A 23,011-nucleotide genomic window follows, 5' to 3' on the forward strand; every position below is an offset into this window, starting at 1 on the left:
CAACAGCAGGAACTGTATTCATTTTCCAGACAAAGAAGCTGAGATTCAGAGGTTGAGATGCTTACCCAAGCATGTAACTAAGACTACGTGGCTGTAGGCTGTCCAGAGCCTATTTTGTCAAGGATGGTGCCATTCTAATGTCCTGGCATCTTGGCTGGTTACTGCTTTCCCACACCCACACTGCTAGTGAGTAGTAGAGAAAGGACAGATCAGTGTGACTGATTCCAAAACCAGGGCTTTCTATTATCCCAGGCTACCTCTTAATATCTCAAAGTTAAAAAGTTGAGAAGGAAGATTTGCTCTCAGTCATCATTTGTTCATTCCACAAACATTTAGTGAGAAACCTCTATGTACAGATACTCTGCTGGAAGACATAATTAAAAAGTGAACAGGGCACAGTTTCAAGTGCTCTAAACTAAGTGAGAAAAATTCCACATGTGGACACTTACAGTCAGGGCAGGCTACATGCACAACAGAAAGAACAGGCCCCTTATTTAAAAATAAGGTCTCTCAAGATGGTGACACAGGACACTAACCAAGTATGGTTCACTTTAACACGAGAGGCGCTCAGGGTAATACACAAATCCGAGTTACCTAGGATGGCGACTGATGTTAATGTGACTTCTTAGAAGAGGCAACAACTGGGCTGACCCTGGACAAAGAGGATATCTCCCCTACATGGACCTTCTCTATCTTTTAGACCAGATGGTATTCAGGAGAATCACTGAGTCATCATTTTCACTTAAACATCAGTCATCAAGAGGTTTCCCCACAGTGCACCCTCACCACCTACCTCTGGAGCTTTGATACAAACCAAGGGGGGACACTGAGACGTGCTGTCCTGACCTCCCTTCAGGGACTCGTTGTCCAACAGCTGAAAGTGCTGCCAGTGGGCAACCTTAAACCACCAGCCCCTCTGGGGGCAGCCTGAATGCAATGACCCATCTGGGTGGAGGTATAAAGGACTGGTCATTGGATGTGTCAGGACAACCCTGGGGGGCCATCATCACTCCAGACTCCCATGTGGTCAGCTCAGGTCGTCTGGCCAGTGATCCAGCTTGATCCTTCCCTCTGCCTTACCCTGTTTATTCCCTCCTGATTCCACAGTGTTGACCCCAAGGGCACCCCTGATACACATCCCAGAACTAAACTCCATCTGAGTGTGCATCCCAGAGAACCAGCCTGCAACACGTATCATAAAACATTCCAGTATTTGGGGAGGATTTTTATTGAAAATTACTGATTACACATGTACCAGTTAACATTTTAACATTAAATGTTAACATTTTAAAAACTCCCAATAAAATACAAAATGGTAGAAACAAGGACCTTTAGTGTGAATGTCATTACCTTTGGTTTAAAGTTCACAATCTAATGTTGTCTGACCAAATGAAATTAAGTTATATATTAACAACAAAAGACAACTATATGTTGAACCATATGAAAGTGCCATTTTATAGCTTATAAAAAGACTGAATGTCAGCAGTTCTGTATGGTTCAATCTAAAAGAAAAAATCCATAAGCATTTGAAATTTAGAGAGCATTATACTTATGAATAACCCATGGGTAAAAGATACAGTTAATGAATTAAATTAGGAATTAGAAAATACATAATACTATGGCTATTGACAGTGGTGAGTACCAAAATTTGCAGGTTGCAGCTAAAATGGACCTTAGGGGAAAAGTCAGCTTTATATACTTATTTTAGAAAAATGATGACATTACTAATCTCTTTTCAGTTTAAGAATTTAGAGGAAAAACCTCAACATTAAGCAACAGTTGAAGAAAGGAAAGAATGATATGATGATCTAGGGGAAAAAAGAGCATCAGTCAAGCAAAAATTTGATTCTTTGAAAACAGGAAAAGGTTATGCAAGATTATTCACAAAAAAGAAGGCTAAAAGAAAATTAAAAAGTTAAAAGAACAGAGTTAGAGATGCTGCAGAGATTAAACATACAAGATATTGTGAATAACTTTATGTCAACCAAGCTCAAAACTCACAGGAAACAGATTCCGCCTAGAAAAATGAAACTTATCAAAATGACTCTGCAGAAATAACACACTGAATAGGAAAAACATAATTAACAAAAGTCACCCAGACAGTGTGGCTGCACAACACTGTGAATGTGATTAATGCCACTGGATTGTGTGACTAAAAATGGTTATATGGTAAATTTTATGTTATATATATTTTACCACAATTTGTAATATTAAAAAAAATAAAATTCTCTATCTAGAAGACAGTCTAGCACACGTCTGTCCTTCATTAGCAAATCCCCTACAAGTGCTCCTATTTTGAGACAGCATATTTTCTCTTCCTTCTCTTTTAGAACATATAATATTGTCCTTTGGTATTTAACCATATATCTATTTTTTGTTGTTGTTACTTAAACTATAGTATATTATTATGTTTTTCCTATCAGTTTTCTCTGTAGCATTTTAACCAGAGGTCTTTTGATAGAAAAATGGATCCTAGTCATGTTAAAGGAAGTGGTGACACAAAACAGCAACTTCACACAGTCTTCAAGTAAACAGAATCCCTGATATAATTGGAAAGTAATATGTAATTCCGGGAACAGTAAAAATACATCTGTGACAACTTTGTCTCAAATCTTAGAAAATGAGTTTAGCTCTGGAGTCTCTCAAGACACAAAACCTGGGAGACAGCTTTTATTGGTGGCCTGCACCTCTGATTTGGATAAGAAAGTGAGTAATATAACATTTAAATAAACATAATAAATCCATTTTCAACAGCTTGAAATCACTGAGTGAAGTTGGAGAACAAACATCTTGTAATGTGTAAATATTTGTTGCTGGCATAAAAAAAGTAGAATATAGTTTATGCAGTGCAAAACCTATTGGAAAAAAGCCTTTGGAATAGACACGAACTCATGGTAGAATCAAAGTGTTGACGCAAAAATTGTTCAGGCTGAGGCTTGTCCACTGGAAACATTCATAACCACAAGGTCACTGTGAATAATATCTGGCTATCTCCTTTTGAAGTATACCTGAGGGAGAAAAAGACAAAAACAACATGTTTAAAAGTTTTGTGGCAAATAGATGGGGAAACAATGGAAACAGTGAGAGACTTTAAAAAAAAAAAAAAAAAGTTTTTAAGTCCTCCTGCTGATGCAACCATTTCTAGGTTTCCTTCTTCATGTAAAGCAATCATATCACTATTGGAGGCACAGTTTTTGAAAAACCAGGGCTGTATTTATTCTACAGAGGAAGCAACCCCATTAAAACCCTCAGTTGGGTTGGATATAATGCTAAATAACCTGTAGATCTCCTAGATTTCTGGTCATTCAGAATCACATATATGCTTTATAACTACAGTAAATTGATAAGCAAAATCATTTTATTCCCTGAAATAAATTTAAAACAGTGTAACAAAGAGGATAGGAAAACTAGCATCTTAACAGGGTTTGTCACTTTCACACATAAAAGGAGCACAACAGATTTGGATGTTAATGCTGCTGCTGTTAAGTCACTTCAGTCCTGTCCGACTGTGCGACCCCATAGATGCCAGCCCACCAGGCTCCTCTGTCCCTGGGATTCTCCAGGCAAGAACACTGGAGTGGGTTGCCATTTTCTTCTCCAATGCATGAAAGTGAAAAGTGAAAGGGAAGTCGCTCAATCATGTCTAACTCTTCGTGACTCCACGGACTGCAGCCTACCAGGCTCCTCCATCCATGGGCTTTTCCAGGAAAAAGTGCTGGAGTGGGGTGCCATTGCCTCCTCCGTTGGACTGGCATATACATATGAAATATCCTGGTGTTTAATTTGTGTGGCAAAGCAGTTATAGGGCCTATAGAAATGTGACCTGTGGATAGTGGGTCACAAGAATGAAAAGAAAATCAAATGCTTTAACAATGACTCAACCAAGAAACTTCTCTAAAATGTAAGATGATACCCAATAATAGGACAGATCTCTGCCAGACCTTTAGCTCTTGAATTCTACCAAATTCTAGCTGAACTGGAAGAGATGAAGGTTTTCTCAGTGTATAATCAGAACACAAACGAAAGGAAGTGCTGTCAAGTTCCACAATCATCAGTTTTTAGTAGCTGTGTTGTATCTTGGTTCCTTACAGATGGACATAACAAGATAAAATAATGTCAGGGCTTGTGAAGCCTTATCTCTGAATGTGTTTGGACAAAAAAAGGATTTCAAGTGTAACTCTTTATCCTCAAAGAAGAATGTGAAAAGTTTCATTTGAGTCTTTAAAACAGAAAATGTATTATCTATCAGAGGCTGACTCATGTCACAAACTGGTTTACTTAGACACATGATCCCAGATCTCCCTTATAAAACCTGACTGCAGGTCAGGTGGGTGCTGTAAACAGAGTTATCATGAGAGAGAATGAACTTCACACACGAAACAGAAAAGCACTAGGACACCTACCTTCATAGTAAGTGCACTTTCTTACTCTCTTGTTGCTAACGTATCCTGCTCTGCACATGAAATGCTATATATTTAAATGTCACCTAAGGAGAAAAATAAACCCTCCAAGAATGCTTGGGCCCACTGGCTGAAATCTGAGGCTATTTCCATTGTAATGGAAGCACTTAAAAATAAAGCCTTTGGTGGGAGTCGGGGGATGGTTAATTGCATATCATCACCCTCCTCCATTTTATTAAGCTAGACATAGTTGGTGATTATATGCTTATGTACTATTTTGGTGAAACTAAAAACAGTTAAAGGAACCAAAGAAAATTCATTTCATTTTCTTTTTTTTCATTTTCTACTCCTTAATATTCTTTCCAAAATTATCTGCTTCCTTTCTCCATAACCCTTCTCAATACAATTTTTATAAAGAAAATATTATTTCTGCTGCTGCTAAGTCACGTCAGTCGTGTCCGACTCTGTGCAACCCCATAAATGGCAGCCCACAGGCTCTCCCATCCCTGGGACTCTCCAGGCAAGAACACTGGAATGGGTTGCCATTTCCGTGTCCAATGCATGAAAGTGAAAAGCAAAAGTGAAGTCGCTCAGTCGTGTCCAACTCCTAGCGACCCCATGGACTGCAGCCCACCAGGCTCCTCCGTCCATGGGATTTTCCAGGCAAGAGTACTGGAGTGGGGTGCCATTGCCTTCTCCCATATTATTTCTAGCAACATTTAACTAAAAAGGACTTTGCTTCATGGTCTGAAATACCTGAACTGGATACTGCAAAGGATCTTCAGCAATTGGAGACACCTGATTAGGGTCTCTAAAGTGACCTAGAAGAACTATGGGTATATTTGTTTTATTATTGGGAGGCAAGGTTTCTACCTACAGCCTTTTATAAAATGATCCCACTTTTATACCGTTAAATGCTCTATATCCTCAAAGCACTTAAGCATCTGCTCTCTCATCTGATCCCTGTGATAAGTGTGAAGAAGCCAGCAGGGCTGTAATCCTGCTATACACACAGGTGAGGACCTGAGGCTCAGAGACCTGGGGGACACAAGACCACGTGGATGCTAAGTGCCTCCTCCATCTATCCAACTGGACCAGGCTCCTAGAGCTGGGATATGAGATTTTTACAACTGCTGGGCTGTATTAGGAGATTTCATGAATAGGGAAAATGACACCTCTGTTACATACTGAGAACAAAGAAACTTCAAAAAATCTCAACCTGATCTGCTTCATCACAGAACAGAATGGATGGCAGGCATTTATTCTTGGAGCTGAACTGTGTCCCCTCTGAAAGGCTGTTGCTGAACACAAAAGATGCCATGATTCTTGGCCTCCAGAGGAGAAGAATTCAATTTGGGGCCAGTGATGAAGCCTGATCACTCAGAGCGTTTGTGTAATAAAGTTTTATTAAAGTATAAAAGAGACAGAGAAAGCTTCTGACATAGACATCAGAAGGGGGCAGAAAGAGTGTCCCCTGCTATTTTTTAGGCTGATGTTATACAGCTACTAGTAGTAGTAGTGTTAGTCACTCAGTCGTGTCCGACTCTTTGTGACCACGTGGACTGTGGCCCGCCAGGCTCCTCTGTCCATGGGATTCTCCAGGCAAGAATACTGGAGTGGATGGTCAATCCTTCTCCAGAGGATCTTTCTGACCCAGGGATCTAACCCATGTCTCCTACACCGCAGGCAGATTCTTTACCGTCTGAGCTACAGGGAAGATCAATATAGCTACTAGCAGTCTGCTAATTAGAGAAAGGAAATGTCTTAAAACTCAGAGAATGGTACCAGGCCCCTCACAAACAACTTGCATTTTGTGACAACCTTGGCACAAGATGAGTTGTCCCTGGCCATAAAATGATTGACATGAATCTTGAAGAAAGGCACGTTTCTAAGCAAATATAGTCTCATTGACATAGCTTAAGAGAACATTTGAATGAGTAAACCTTCTGGTTTCTCAAGTCCATTCTGAGTCTTAGGGGGAACTGACTTGAAGACAGAATCTAGGATAAATACATAGTTCATTAACATAGGTTAAGAAAAACATTTCCATAAGAAAAATGCATTGGTTAGCTCAAGGTTTGAGAAAAGTTCAGGTGGAACCAGGTATCCTATGGCAACACAGAATTTTAAAAGAAATCTCCTTTTTAAATTTGTATCATTTCAGTTCAGTCGCTGAGTCCTATCCTACTCTTTGTGTCCCATGGACTGCAGCATGCCAGGCTTCCCTGTCCATCACCAACTCCTAGAGCTTACTCAAACTCATGCCCATTGAGTTGCTGATGCTATCCAACCATCTCATCCTCTGCCATCCCCTTCTCCAGCCTTCAATCATTCCCAGCATCAGGGCCTTTTCAAATGGGTCAGTTCTTCATATCAGGAGGCCAAAATATTGGAGTTTCACCTTCAGCATCAGTCCTTCCAATGAATATTCAGGACTGATTTCCTTTAGGATGGACTGGTTGGATCTCCTTGCAGTCCAAGGGACTCACAAGAGTCTTCTCCAACACCACAGTTCAAAAGCATCAATTCTTCTGTGCTCAGCTTTCTTTATTGTCCATCTCTCACATCCATACATGACTACTGGAAAAACCATAGCTTTGACTAGATGGACCTTTGTTGTTAAAGCAATGTCTCTGCTTTTTAATATGCTGTCTAGGTTGGTCAAAGCTTTTCTTCCAAGGAGCAAAGAAAGTAAAAGTGAAGTCACTCAGTCGTGTCTGACTCTAGCCCACCAGGCTCCTTCATTCATGGCAAGAATACTGGACTGGGTTGCCATTTCCTTCTCCATGGGGTCTTCCCAACCCAGGGATCAAACCCAGGTCTCCCACATTGCAGGCAGATGCTTTAACCTCTGAGCCACCAGGGAAGCTCCAAGGAGCAAGCGTCTTTTAATTTCATGGCTGCAGTCAGCATCTGCAGTGATTTTGGAGCCAAAAAAATCAAAGCTTGTCATTGGCTCCATTGTTTCCCCATCTATTTGCCATGAAGTGATGAGACCAGATGCCATGATCTTAGTTTTCTCAATGTTGAGCTTTAAGTCAACTTTTTGGCTCTCCTCTCTCCTCATCAAGAGGCTCTTTAATTCTTCACTTTCTGCCATAAGGGTGGTGTCATCTGCATATCTGAAGTTATTGATATTTCTCCCAACAATCTTGATTTCAGCTTGTACTTCATCCAGTCCAGCATTTCTCATGATGTACTCTGCATATAAGTTAAATAAGCAGGGTGACAATATACAGCCTTGATGTACTCCTTTCCCAATTTGGAACCAGACTGTTGTTCCATGTCCAGTTTTTACTGTTGCTTCCTGACCTGCATGTAGATTTCTCAGGGAGCTGATCAGGTGGTCTGGTATTCCCATCACTTGAAGGATTTTGCACAGTTTGTTGTGATCCACAGAGTGGATCTATGGCTTTGGCATAGTCTATACAACACAAGTAGATGTTTTCATGGAACTCTCTTGCTTTTTGATGATTCAGCGGATATTGGCAATTTGATCTCAGGTTCCTCTGCCTTTTCTAAATCCAGCTGCTTAAACATCTGGGAATTTATGGTTCACATCCTGTTGAAACCTGGCTTGGAGAATTTTGAGCATTACTTTGCTAGCATGTGCGATGAGTGCAATTGTGCAGTAGTTCAAGCATTCTTTGCTATTGCCTTTCTTTGGGATTGGAATGAAATCTGACCTTTTCCAGTCCTGTGGCCACTGCTGAGTTTTCCAAATTTGCTGGCATATTGAGTGCAGTACTTTCACAGCATCATCTTTCAGGATTTTAACTAGCTCAACTGGAATTTCATCACCTCCACTAGCTTAGTTCTTAGTGATGCTTCCTAAGCCCCACTTGACTTTGCATTCCAGGATACCTGGCTCTAGGTGAGTGATCACACCATCGTGATTGTCTGGGTCATAAATATCTTTTTTGTATAGTTCTTCTGTGTATTCTTGCCACCTCTTCTTAATATCTTCTGCTTCTGTTAGGTCCATACCATTTCTGTCCTTTATTATATCCATCTTTGCATGAAATGTTTCCTTGGTATTTCTAATTTTCTCGAAGAGATCTCTAGTCTTTCCCATTCTATTGTTTTCCTCTATTTCTTTGCATTGATCACTGAGGAAGGCTTTCTTATCTCTCCTTGCTCTTCTTTGGAACTCTACATTCAAATGGGTATACCTTTCCTTTTCTCCTTTGCCTTTAGCTTCTCTTCTTTTCTCAGCTATTTGTAAGGCCTTCTCAGACAACCATTTTATCTTTTTGTATTTCTTTTTTGGCAGATATAAATTGTATAGAGAAGGGGAAAACATATAACACTAGTAGTTTGATTCTTCCTGCAGCTTATGAGAGAGATAAAAAAATGTCTGACACTTGCAGCCTACTCCCTCCGTTTGGAGACCCCTGGCCTTCCTTCTTCCAATTTTACATGTTGAAGTCCTAAACCCTCTAGTACCACAGAATGTGACTGTATTTGGAGACAGTGTCTTTAAAGAGGCAATAAAGTTAAAATGAAATCATACTGGTGGGTCCTAATCTAACAGATTGGAGTTCTCATATAAAGAGACCATGAAGGTCAAACAAAAGGAAGAGCATGTGAGGACACAGAGGGAAGATGGTGTCTACAAGGCAACGAGCGAGACCTCAGAGGAAAACAACCCTGCTGACACCTTGACCTCAGACTTCCAACCTCCAGGGCTGTGAGGATATAAGTTTCTGCTCTTTAAGTCGCCTACTCTTTGGTCTTTGTATGGCAGCCCTAGCACACTACAGCCCCCTTTAGCTTTATGTATCTAAAAGCGACTTTCTCTACTATTTCAAGGATCATCCAAAAGGGTCAATCAGACAGTGTCAGCTCACCTGAGCTGCAAGTTCAAGAAAATGTGATGTGGAAGCACCTTCTCCCAGATATTGGGTTTTCTTTTCAGATGAATGAATTCTGTTCTATTAGAGTGAGAACCTTGTGACTTAGGCTAGTGCTCCCCGTGTTATAGCTCTGAACAATGCACTGATATCTAATGCTTGCACATTCAAAAAACCGATAATCTGACAGTTTATCCTCCTAAGAGGATGCAGAGTATGCAGAAGTAATGTCAAGATGGGATGAGAATTAAGAATTATGTTTATTTCTGTAGAGGGACCTGAGCCAGTGGCAGGACTGAAATCCTTGAGTGAGGTTCTGCCTCCCTGCGAACTTCAGTGACTGGCCTGACCTTGGCTACCATGTGACACGAGAAGTGTTCTCAGGCTCGACACAGAACACAATACCTAGGATGGCACTTCGACTCTGCCAGCAATTCCCCCTCTGTGCTCCTTGGACCAGCTCTGTCACCTTGGGTGAGCCCTGTACACACTCTCCTCATCCATCACATGGGATAAAAATGGACCATCATGAGATTATGTGAAATCATACATGTGAGAACTGTATAAAACAAATTATAAATAACTACACAAATGTAACTTACCATTAATATTGTTACAGTAGGTGCAGGATTACCAGACCTGGAATCACAAGATTTCTAATTCTATGACCTATGACTGCTTCAGTATGTATGTTACACTTGATTTAAAATATTTACTAAAAGACCAAATTTATAATTCTGTGTCTGCTGCAGACTAGCTTAACACCAGTTATATACATAGGGCCACCCTCCTTCTAAAGCACCTTAGTTTCCTCATCTGTACAAAGAGAGTGTTGAATCCTATTATCTTATTATCTGGACCAATCTAAAATCCTGTGTTCTATTTCTCATTATTCAATGTCATGATGGTATAGTTTTAAAATGAATACTTTGACATACAGGTGGGAACACCTCTTTTTGATGTGAAATGCCTAAGGTCAAAAGAGCAAAGGGTTTGGAAGATTCCTGGCTCTCTAGGTCTCAGGATGGATAGTCTGACTGGGAGACACTCCAGTGGATAAAAGCCCTCTGTGAATTTCAGCCATAAAAAAAAAAAAATACCCTTGTTCAGCTTCTCTAAATTTGCATACAATGTAAGTACTTATGAAAAGTTGAGAACACAGACTTCCTTGCCCCTAAACCTAAGCACAAACTGTAACTCTACCAACTCTTCAGCCAGCTCTGGGACCCAGGAAGTCTCCTACCTGATGAGCAGCAGAAGGTCTTGCTCTGCATTTCCTCATTTCTACAGAGGATTGAGAGAAGACAGTGATGAACTCAGGCCACATTTTAGATAAATCTTTCTTATACAAGTACCTAAGATACTGGGACATGTTTTCTTTAAGACATTTTAAATATTACACAAATACTCTTATTCTGTTTACAAGTGAAAATCTGGGAAAGGCAGAAAAGTATGAAAAATGGAAAACATATCCATAATTTAACATCCAGGGATAAATTTTTGATGGGGAAACCACATCCCACCCTGAGCCACACACGTTAAGGGGTAAGAACACCAGACCTTCCTTCCCTCCCTCTATCTTCTCATCAACTCCAATCCCACTCCCACCTGGTTCCAGAAAGAATTACAGATGGCTGCTTGACAATGGCTAAGTCTCTTAAACCAGACCTTGGTTACCACTACACTTCTGTTAGGAAGATACCATGTGACCTGAATGTGACTCACTGAGCCCCTTCCTCACAGCACACACAGTGCTTAGTGCTTCACACACCTCATCTCTGAGAAAGTGCTCTGTAAACCTTCAGGCACCATTCAGACTACAGTGTGAAGGTATTGTGATTTCTTGATTTGTCCTGATGACAATTTCATCTTCTAGAAAGTAGAGGAAGCATGCGGGGTGGGGGTGGGGGCAGGAAATGGACCTACTAAACAACGAAGAATTAGGGAGAAAGTGATGATATCAGGTAAGAGTTTTCTTTACAGGTTAGGAAACAGAAGAGACCTACACCTTTCTCTAGAAGAGCTTCCTAGAATCAAAATATTCCAAGTTTTTTCCCCTTAAACTCTCAAATTTCCTGGATATTCCTTGACAGAACCTATTCACAAATGTGCTGAGCACCAATCAGAATGAATGTAAAGGGTATGAAAAATGAGACTGTTCAGTGCTCCATGAGAATCTCAACTCAGAGTCCGAACACATGGAAAGTCGAATCCAAAATCTGTCTCAGGCACAGGTGTGTGCATACAGAAGGGTTCACACATCCCGACCCCACCCCCAGCACTGCTGCAGATTCTCAGCAGACCGTCAGCCTTCCACCTGCCACATGTTGTTAAGACCCAGTCATGAAGCTTCCTCTCTGGAGGCTTCTAACTGAAAACAGCACAGAGTGCTTGCTCCCAGACCCTTGGTGGAGATCCTGTGAAGAATGAACCCTGGAGGCAAATTTTAATTACAGCTTCCCGCAGCAGGCTCACCTATTTTGCCCTTTTGGTGAGGACAGCAGCCTCCTCCTTGCCCAGTTGTTGAACCATCTTGTAAAATAGGCTGTTTCTATTTTGCAGCAAATTATATGGCCGATTACTTTCTTTCTGAGTCCCTGAATCCAAAACCTGTTAACAGAAGAAAGAAACCCATTAGCACACAATATCCCCCAGTAACATAACTCAGACAATATTTCAAAAAGGGGCAGGTCACGGAGAATTTGGGTGGTAGGACTGATATTTAAATGGTTTGATTACTATGTTTTACTAGGGAGACAAAGGCCCAGCCCGACCTTTCATCATTATATGGTTATAGGAAAGGAAGAAAATAAAAAGTTTAAAATATGATTACTGGAACTGAACAGTCTGTAGCATTTTATATACTGCCCAGGGCATTTGGGGTTGTTATCATTAGTTAGTGCTTTTAGCTCTCAGACTCTGGCCTTTGAGGGCTATTTATACAGATACACAAAGTTGGGAAATATCTTGATTCAAGAAAATCAGACTGCTTTTATCTAAAAAGTAGGTTGACATCATACAAACCACATGACAGTTTCCTGACAACAAATTATTTGTCCAGTTGATTTGACAATCTGAGCAATATTTTTGGGGAAAAAAGTAAATGCTTCCGGAATTTCTTTAGGGTCCGGGATTATGTCAGCCCCTACTGGAAGAACTAATGCTGAAGCTGAAACTCCATTACTTTGGCCACCTAATGGGAAGAGCTGACTCACTGCAAAAAACCCTGATGCTGGGAAAGATTGAAGGCAGGAGGAGAAAGGGACGACCACAGATGAGATTGTTGGATGGCATCACCAATTTAATGGACATGAGTTTGAGCAAATTCCAGTAAGTAGTGAAGGACAGGGAAGTCTGGAGTGCTGCAGTCCATAGGGTTGCAAAGAGTCTGAAACTGAGAGACTGAGTGACTGAATAAGAGGGGCAGAATCCCTTGTCCAAGAGGTTAAGATGCTTCTTGACATTGGCTGTAGCTGTAGTTTATTATTATGAGAGTGGAAGGCTGGCAAAAAGAGCTGCTATATAAGCAGCTTTTGCGGAAGTGCTCTGCACAGAAGGCATTTCTAGAAATACAGTTTTCTTTTTGGATAAGACTATAAAAGCAAATAAGAAATTGAGCTCCAAATTGAAGTGATCACAGCCTGCACAGCACATGGGGTAGCCCAACCTGAACTGCCTAGGATCTGAATCTGTTTTCACAAATTACTTTTATTTGCTTCTTTCTCTTTCTTTCTTAGGCTACCTGCCTTTCACCCCTTTTATTGCTCATTAATAAACCTAATTGGAAATTGAAAGGGAGAGGAAGGGGCTCTTAACTTTGCCTCTCTACTTATGAGTGACCTTGGTTAATGGTTATGGAGGAGGAAAAAGTACCTGAAATAATTGACCCAAATAATAGAACTACAAAAACAGTTCTGATGTTACTGCTGCTGCTGCTAAGTCACTTCAGTCATGTTTGACTCTGTGCGACCCCATAGACCGCAGTCCACCAGGCTCTGCCATCCCTGGGATTCTCCAGGCAAGAATATTGGAGTGGGTTGCCATTTCCTTCTCCAATGCATGAAAGTGAAAAGTGAAAGTGAAGTCACTCAGTCGTGTCCAACTCTTTGTGACCCCATGGACTGCAGCCTACCAGGCTCCTCCATCCATGGGATTTTCCAGGCAAGAGTACTGAAGTGGGGTGCCACTGCCTTCTCCAGTTCTGATGTTAAGTGGAATTTAATTATTCATTTAGGTCATATTTAGAGTAAATGTATCTAAAGAGAATATGCGGTATGGGCTTACCTGGTGGCTCAGTGGTAAAAGAATCTGCCTGCCAATGCAGGAGTCCCAGGTTTGATCCCTAGTCCAGGAAGACCCCACATACTGTGGAGCAAATAAGTTCATGCACCACAACTACTGAGCCCACATGTCACAACTACTGAAGCCTGAGCGCCTAGAGCCTGTGCTCCACAACAACAGAAGCCTCTGCAAGGAGAAGTCTGCACATTTGCCACAACTAGAGAAAAGCCCACACAGCAACGAAGACCCAGCACAGCCAAAAATAAATTAATAAAATTTTTTTTTTAAAAAATAAAAGAATATGCTGGAACTCTAAACAAGACACAAGTTATTTTTTCTACACATAGGTATTGCAGTTAACTTCATCCTGTTTATTTAATTGGAAACATTTTTTAAGTCTCATAAAGGGCATATTTCTATTAATCTTTTGTTTATACTGTGAATCATTGTTAAGAGCAGCTTTCTCAAAAGAGTCCAAGAATAATTTAATGTCTCATCTACATAATTAATTTTCTATATGCCTATTGAGCATGCCAGTTTAGATGCCCTGAATGTGCAATTTTAACTAAGTATAGCATAATAGAACATAACTGCTCCTCCTAAAATTGAAGAAGAAAAACTGCAGTTTTAAAACACAGGTCTCAAAATACCTATGTTCAATTAATCTATGAAAGATTAGGTAAGAATATATATTGAAGAAAAGACAGTCTCTTTGCTAGGTAGTACTGGGAAAGCTGCATACCTGGAAATGAATGAAATTAGAAAACTCCCTCATACCACACATAAAAATAAACTCAAAATAGTTGAAAGACCTAAGATAAGACTAGGTATTATAAACAGAAAGGAAAACACAGGCAGAAAACTCTTTGACATAAAATACAGCAATATTTTCTTAGATCAGTCTCCCAAAGCAAAGAAATAGAAGCAAAAATAAACTGGATCTAATTAAACTTAAAAGGCAAGACTCACATTAGCGGCTACAAGAGCTAAGATGGGACATAGACTGAAAAATGGCCAGAAACAGAATTTTACCAAGTTAGCCTTTACATTTACTGGCTTGATCAAAGACTCTAGATATTTCAGAATAAATAAACATAAAGCAAATCTAAATTCTCTTTGTGTACAGAAAAATAGGTATAGTTTTAGATTTTTAACATCCCTTATAAGAATAACATTGCATAATTTCCCACTATGTCCCCACCCTTGCTGTAACACAAGTTAAACTATAAACTAAATCACACATTCAAATTGGTGTGATAATAATCCCAGAACCCCAGGATCTCTCCAGGAACCCCAACCTTGAATTACTTATCAAGCTCTAGTCGGTTATGTAAAAAAACATTACATTGGACAAATGAGTTACATAAGCCCAATAAGACATGTTTATCAAACCTGTTTATGTGTATATATTCTTGGTAGCTGTCTAGACATAAAAATTAAATGGACCCACTGCAAAATAACTCGATCCATTTCATTGGCAAGATGCCATCAGTGAAAAGGAGGAATGCAAGGAGATGTGGGCGAGTGCACCGAGAGGTGGAGGGCAGGAGAGGATGGAGTTAAAGCCTGATGAGAAATTATGACAACAATAGAGATAGATCCCCACTTATTGACAAGTAGAGTTGCAAAGGGAAGGTCTGTGTCATATCTCTGTTTCTGGTCGCCAGGCGATGACACAGGGACAGCTGTCCAAACTTGCATACTGGGTCCAATGAACATAGGTGCCCATGATTTTCTAAGTGACGGGGCAACATGGCAAGTATTAACTCAAAATCCTTTCCTAGATCTTCAAATAATAAATTAGTCTCTCACCAGGGGGGTGATGAAGGCTGGGTTATAGTTGCCTCCACAGTCACTTTCCCAAATCTGCTGCCTTTGCTCATAAGCACTGCCCTCTTAAAGTATCTCTTCTTCCCAACTGTGCTTTCTACCTCCATATTAGTTATTTTCCTTTGAAAACTTGAGTGAAATCTTTTGGAGTTTTTGAAGGAGTTTTCTCTTCTGAAATATTCTAATTGCAGCCATGTAGGCTTCTGAAAGAAATGTTCCATGAAGGTGAAAAACAGAATTTAAGTAAAACTCTAGTTAGACATGAGCTGTTTTGTGCTTTCCAGGTGGGGATGTTACAACAGTTTCTGGTTTTGATTTCCCTGGGGAAAATTCTACTGAGAAGAGGTTTGTGTTGAGGAAGAAACAAAAAACAAAATCAAAAGACTGACTATAAACAAAAGAGGTGGAATATGCGTTTCCTGTCCCTGGTTTTGTTTTTTCATCATTCATTTCCAAAGAACTTTCTAACTGCAGAGAGTGAAAATGTTGACCACAGACAATACTGTTAATGCAAGTGCAGATTGTCACATGCTTCTTTGTTCATGGTTCTAGGGAGAATTCAGGTGATATGAAAACTGCAGTGTGCAGGAATTAGAGGCAACAGCTGTGCTATTGGCTGCAGAGAAAGCAGGTCACAAGCACCCAGCCAATCCTAAAATCTGTAGGAAGAACCCTCTAATGTAGAGACAGTAGTGAGTCTTAGGAGAAAAAGGATTTCTAATTTGTCTGTCTTGCTCCACTGGTTTGGAGCAAATGAGGAAGTTTAACTTAGTTGCTGTTATGACTTTTATGCTTAATCATAACTTAGATGCTGTTATGACATCTTCAAGATACTTTAGAAGAATTTCTTTGTAAAATAAAACTCTGAAACATTAATGGCTTGGTTTATCGAACCAAAACTGGGTAAATCCCTTCGGAGAGCTTTACCATCTGAACCACCAGGGAAGACCCATCAGAGAGCCAACACATACAAAATGGTATTAATTGGGTCACAGTTGTTTCCCCAAAAGCCTTTTCTCTTGGTTACTTACGCTAAGCAAAACCATATCCATCTAATTATTTCAAGAGTTTTGAATGAAAGTGACAATTTGAAAAATATATAATCTCTAAAGTGAAGTGTTAGTTGCTCAGTCATGTCCAACTCTTTGCAACCCCATGGACTGTAGCCTGCTAGGTTCCTCTGTCCATGGAATTCTCCAGTCAAGAATACTGGAATGAGTAGCCCTTCCCTTCTGTAGGGGATCTTCCTGATTCAGGGGTCAAACCTGGGTCTCCTGCATTGCAGGCAGATTCATAACAGTCTGAGCCACTAGACAAGCCCATATTATGTCAAAGTTTCAGATTAACTATACTCGATCTCTAAGATGAAATTTTAGGCAGCTATTAAAATTGTGCTATAGAAAATTAATGACATGGGGGATTTTAAGAATATATTGTTGCTATAAAAATTCTGCTGATGAGACACTCTGTTTTGCATAAGACTTTAGGCAATGGCACCCCACTCCAGTACTCTTGCCTGGAAAATCCCATGGACAGAGGAGCCTGGTAGGCTACAGTCCATGGGGTCGCTAGGAGTCGGACACAACTGAGAGACTTCACTTTCACTTTTCACTTCCATGCACTGGAGAAGGATATGGCAGCCCACTTCAGTGTTTTTGCCTGGAGAATCCCAGGGACAGGGGAGCCTGGTGGGCTACCATCTCTGGGGTCGCACAGAGTCGGACACGACTGAAGCAACTTAGCAGCAGCAGCATTACACTATTAATAGTTCTAATTTTATCCCAATATTATTACAGCACTATACAACTGTTACATTCTGGTGGTGGGTATTTTGTAATCTTCTCTTTAAAAGATTTAAAAAATTTTTCCTATTTCTACCTTGCACATTTATTGCTCTTTTGTAACAAATATATATATTTTTATGAATTAGGCTCTTCATTTTAAAAAACAGAATAAAAGAAAATATACATCTATGTTTGTGCCAAAATATTCATCAGTGCAACAATATGTAATTATTACACCTTAACACTTGCAGTGACAGGACTTTATGGTGACAGCACTGTTGGTTATGCCCTTCCTTCGTCAGCATCTGCCACTTGCCCAGCCCCTCCCCCAGGCTGGCAGCCCGCCCTGTGAAACATCAGGCTTTGCAGCAGATTGACTTGTCTTTATGCCCTTAAAGCTTTCAGAACAATCACTTGCTTTCCAGAAAGTAACTGGTACAAGCATCCCTCAGAGCTATTGTGGGTTCAGTTTCAGAACAACAGAATATACTGAATATTACAGTAAAGTTAGTCACATGAATTTTCTGGTTTTCCAGGGCATATAGAAGTTATGTTTACACTATACTATACCCAAGCATGTGTGCAATAGCATTATGTCTGAAAAAAAAATAAATGTACAGACTTTAACTTAAAAATAAGGCATTGCTAAAAAATATTAACCATCATCAGAGACTTCAGTAAGTCATAGTAGTAATAGCAAAGATCATTGATGTTACAGTTCATCAAAGCAACTGCACTGATAGTGAAAATGTCTGACATATTGTGAGAATTACCAAAAGGTGATACAGAGACATGGAATAAGCAGATGCTGATGGAAAAATGGTGCCTATAGACATGCTCGATGCAGGTTTATGACAAGCTCTCAGGTTGTAAAAAACGCAGTATCTGGGAAGCACAATAAAACAAGGTATGTCTACAGTTCTAAAGCAAGCAATAAAAATAAGATTGCCTCAAAAATTGAAGGTTTGAGAAAAAACATTATTTGTGATATTTTTGCTGCACTGAAAGCCAATTGATAATTAGAAGCTCTAGAATAACATATAAGCTTTACACCTGGGGTGAATGGAGCACAGAGGACAATCCCCAACCCTGAAGCTGGGGGATGCCTGTCTCTTGGTGCCCTGAGGTCTAATCTTGTTATTCCTACAAGAGGAGTCAGCAACAAAAACTAGCTCAGAATGAGAAGTAAACACAGGTCCAAGCTTACATCTCCTGGTGGGACCTCCATGTGACACTACTGATGATCTCAACCAGGGAAGCTTAAACTGAAGGTCTCCCAACACAGGAGTGGGAAGAGCAGCTCCACAGTGAAGGGTAAGATCCTTTCTGGAAACAAGGTCATTCATCACAATGATGACAGACTCCAAACAGAACCCTTGCCTTTCCCTTCTCCCTCCATCTTCCCCATTCACCCCGATGCTCAGTCTCTGCACCCAGAAACCAGCATCAACTTCTCTCTCTGCCCTCAGATCCCATGTTCAATCCATCACACAGTCCACTTGGCTCCACTTCCTTATCTAGCCCAGGTCCCACCATCTCACCATTTCCACTGCAAGCACCTTAGACTAACCCAACAGTCTACAGAGAGCACATTTTAAGAGAGTGAACATTGAATTTGGAGAACTGAAAGACCATCAGTGTGGTTTTAGCTGTAAAGGAAGGAGGGAGAAGAGAGTGAGACAAAACTAGAAAGTTGGGGAGGGACTGGCTGTACATTGCTTCATAAAAGTCCTTTAAAGATTTGTTCACAGACATTGACCAAGAGAGAAGAAATTGAGATTATAGAAATTTACCAGGAGATATTGATAAGATATTCCAAGATGCTTATTCCTTGGAAAAAAAGTTATGACAAACCTAGAGAATGTATTAAAAAGGAGAGACACTGCTTTGCTGACAAAGGCCCATATAGTCAAAGCTATGATTTTTCCAGAAGTCATGTATAGATGTGAGATTTGGACCATAAAGAAGGCTGAGTGACAGCCAACGAATTGATGCTTTTGAACTGTGGTGCTGGAGAAGACTCTTGAGAGTTCCCTGGACAGCAAGGAGATCAAACAGTCAATCCCAAAGGAAATCAACCCTGTATATTCACTGGAAGGACTGATGATGAAGCTGAAGCCCCAATACTTTGGCCACCTGATGTGAAGAGCCAACTCACTGGAAAAGAACCTGATGATGGGAAAAATTGAGGGCAGGAGTAGAAGGGGATGACAGAGGATGAGATGGTTGGATGGCATCACCAACTCAATGGACATGGGTTTGTGTAAGCTCTGGGAGATAGTGAAGGAAAGGGAAGCCTGGCATGCTGCAGTCCATGGGGTCACAAAGAGTCAGACAGAACTGAATGACTGAACAACAAACCGATAAGTAAAGTGTTAAAAAAATGAGCATATTTTGATAATAGCAACAAAGCTGACTGGTTCAGAGGATATAGATGTTCACATCTGCAGATCAGGTGCTAAGTTATAACAGTTTAGGACTGATCAGGCGACATGTCCTCCAATTCTGTGCTTCTTCAGTTTCCCTAACCAACCACACATTCCAAGGTGACAGTATTTCTAAGAATTAGATAATAAAAATAATCTGTTACCATGAATGTCATTAATGCTATAATACCGAAAAACCAAAAATAAATCTTTAGGGTACATTTAGGAACAAAGAATTTAATTGAACATATCCTTAACTGAGCTTGAGATCAAGCCATCTTTCTGCTGCTATGTCTAAAGCCTGACAAAGGGCTTGAAACAGGTACATTTCACAGCATCATTTATTTATTATGGAAAAATGGTGCTTTGGGGGACAGTCTTTGAAATACAACTTTGAGAGGTAAGAACAACAAAGTGACAGGTAGAAACTAGAAATAAAAGGTTAATTTCCCAATTAGCATTCAAGAACACAAAATGAAGGACTGACACAAAACATTTCTAGAAATTAAGAGTCACTGTTGGGCAATATTGAATGTCACTTTCATGAAAGTCTGCAGGTAGAGCCTGCTTGCTACTGTGATGTCTAGTCCGCATGACCAGACACACTGTTTGGAGCCTAGACGACAGGATGCCCCACTCCTGTCGTCTGCCTCCCCAGAGCTCACTCCTGAGCATGTCCAGCTTGGGGTGTGAGACTACAGGCACTGCCTCAATGCTGACAGCCTGGTATCTTCTCAGTGCCCCACTGATGATCCCATCTGACAATGCATGTGAAGTAAGGACAGGAGGTGATATTCCAGAAGCTGCCCAAGAAGTCAAAAGAGATGGTACTATTATCCTTAGACATAAGGAACTGTGGGTATTACTGACCACTCATTAGTGATTATTACCTGTTTTGTATGAACCATCAAAATACCTTAAAGTATCTTGCATTCCCTGAGATTATTTGCTGCCAAAGTTTTTCCTTTGAGGAATGCTTTTCTTGTTTTATAAAGCCACATCCTAACATTTATTGAAACTGAGCAAACAACAGAGGGAAAAGACAAGGAAAGAGATAAAATGAAAAAGAGAGAGAAAAGGAATGGTTAGAGGAAGGATATAAAGCTAATGAAGGAAATATTAAATTACTAAGGAAGAAAGAGCCAACTAAACCTGGAAGGAAGATACTAGACAGATAACCAGAGACCAAAGCCTGGAACTTGCAATGTGTGCGGAACAGAGATATTGTGTAAGAGACTTGCTGGTTGTTTAGTTAGTCTCTCATTCCTGATTTGCCTTTCTTTCCAAACTCTCATCTGTGATGCAGAAGCTGGGTCTCTGCAAGTCACTGCATGAGTTCAGACTCTTTTGCCAGGTGGCCTTTGTTAGGTCCTGCAAGTAGGGGGCACTAGAGGGAGACTGAAGGTGGAAACAGCTAATGTGCTACCTGATTCTGCTACTAGCACCACCTCAGCACTGGGACCTGACTCCAGCTCCCACCTATTAGCACCTGGAGAACCAGCCCCATCCTGCCCCCTCACAAATATGACCAGCAACCGGGCAGTGACCTATCCTTGGAGGTCTGAGCATCAATTTTTTAGGGCCTCTCTTCTGAATTCTCAGGTCTGGAGATCTGTCTGAGGATATGGTAGCTGCTTTCTAAAATCATTACCCCAGTGTTTCATTTTTCTAGCCCTCTAATCCATATGTAATACATTTCTTATATGAAATCGTTTCAGTTAAAATACTGTTTTTCTCACTAGGCTTTTTCTTCTCATGGACTCCTGAGAAATTCTACAACTTTAGCCATCAACCTCCTGGCAGTCTAAATTAGAGCCAAATTTTTTGATAAGAGAATCCAAAAATGCTGAAATTACTATGATACAGTGAAAATGATGATGTTCTGCCCCACTAAAATATGGAGCCATAACTTGGGTTTGGAATATTTTAATGGTTGGTGATCATAAAAAAATGACAATTCAAATAGACTTTTAATATGAAAATATAAGACTATTGGATATATTATTTAATAGTGCATTCTAAAAGTATAGTTAAGTACTTGAGTAATTTTCAGGAATGAGAGAAAAAACTAAGAGAAAAATTAATGGACGTTCCTATCAAATTCTACATGGAAGGATACATTGAAAATTGAACATAAATGGAAACAACTAAAATGGAGAGGGTCTTACCCGTATCACTTCACAGTCAATAACAGTGCTCAATCTGTGTGCAATGGTCAGCACAGTGCACTGGGCAAATCTCTCACGAATTTTTTTTTGTATTAACTCATCAGTTCTAGAAACAAAGAAGTTGATTTAGTTCAGTAAAGACAGGAAAAGCAGACTTAAGACTTAAAATTATTATATGATATTTTTACAATGTTTTTAAAAATCAATACTTCAATGTATAGTCTTTTTCCTTAAAAACTAAGTATAAAAATCTACTTAGAAATTTAATATTTTTTATAAAATTATGGAAAATTAGTCTTCCCTCAAAATTGTTTGAAACTATCAAGAGCTGGATTTAGGAATTCAGCTCTCTTATTGTGCCTCAAAACAACATTAACATCATATAACATGTCTTGGTTTTTTCCTTTGTTTTCTGGAATTAATATTATCAACAGATATCCATGAGGCCAAGAGAGCACTTAGAAACATTTCGAAGATTCACTAAATGTTTTCCATTTACCACATTTACAAGTCAGTTCAAGATTTCCTAGGGCTCAGCTCCATACCTTGGATCCACGTATGATGTGGCTTTGTCAATAATCAATATCTGATTCTTCCTGAGAAGAGCCCTAGTAAGGCACACCAGTTGTTTCTGACCAATACTCAAGTTCAATCCAGATTCTGCTAATTTGGTATTCATTTTAGCAGGAAGACCTTCAATGGATTCTTTAAGTTGTACCTATGGATACAGAAAGAATGACATTTTTCTAAGCAAACTGTTCCTGAAGTAGAGAAGCCTCTTAGACATTAGAACTTTGACATCCTCAGCACTTCTTATGTATCTTGCATGTACAGCCAGGTGAAGGGGAGAGCTCCTTCCAGTGAATGTTCACTGAGAAAGATGGTGGAGTCAACTCAGGACAGAAAGATCTCAGTGTCCCCCATTCCCATCACAGGACATCCACCAGAAATCCCACCTAGGGGTTAGTTACGGAAGTCTCTGAAAAAGTGAAGCTATTTCTCCCAATGTGACTTAAACAGAAAAGTTAAAAGGATCTTTATGGTTGAGTCAAGTTTCCCAAAGGACATTTTGCATAGGCATTGGTACACTAGAGAAAAACTTACAAAAATTTTACAGAAAAACTGGTTTTCTGAAGATATAAGCTTATTGGCCCTTTATTATTTTCTAAAGTTTAATATATGTAAGTTCAAGCAATGGCAAACTGCCCCTTATACATTAGTAATCCTGGAACCCATTCTGATGATGGTTCTTTCCCAAGTTTAATCCTA

The 23,011-nt window shown here is 40.0% G+C and overlaps 1 protein-coding gene across 3 annotated transcripts in view; it reads right to left on the bottom strand.

Annotated features, from left to right (window-relative positions):
* Positions 1-1,209: 1,209 nt before the first annotated feature.
* The window catches only part of LOC132344757 (ATP-binding cassette sub-family C member 4), a 69,815-nt gene continuing 48,013 nt past the window's right edge, over positions 1,210-23,011 (bottom strand). For 2 of the 3 annotated variants that reach the window (XM_059884445.1, XM_059884444.1), the window contains 4 exons: positions 22,288-22,460; positions 21,743-21,848; positions 11,729-11,863; positions 1,210-3,008 (listed from right to left, as the gene is read on the bottom strand). In XM_059884445.1, coding sequence (XP_059740428.1) covers positions 11,729-11,863; positions 21,743-21,848; positions 22,288-22,460 — 414 coding nt within the window. In that variant the 3' untranslated portion in view covers positions 1,210-3,008. Of the gene's footprint in view, positions 3,009-10,496; positions 10,538-11,728; positions 11,864-21,742; positions 21,849-22,287; positions 22,461-23,011 lie in introns of all 3 variants that reach the window. The other variant, XM_059884443.1, reaches the window with a different exon arrangement.

The sequence above is a fragment of the Bos taurus genome, unplaced genomic scaffold, assembly GCF_002263795.3.
Source record: "Bos taurus isolate L1 Dominette 01449 registration number 42190680 breed Hereford unplaced genomic scaffold, ARS-UCD2.0 Leftover_ScbfJmS_1899, whole genome shotgun sequence".
Classification (NCBI taxonomy): domain Eukaryota; kingdom Metazoa; phylum Chordata; class Mammalia; order Artiodactyla; family Bovidae; genus Bos; species Bos taurus.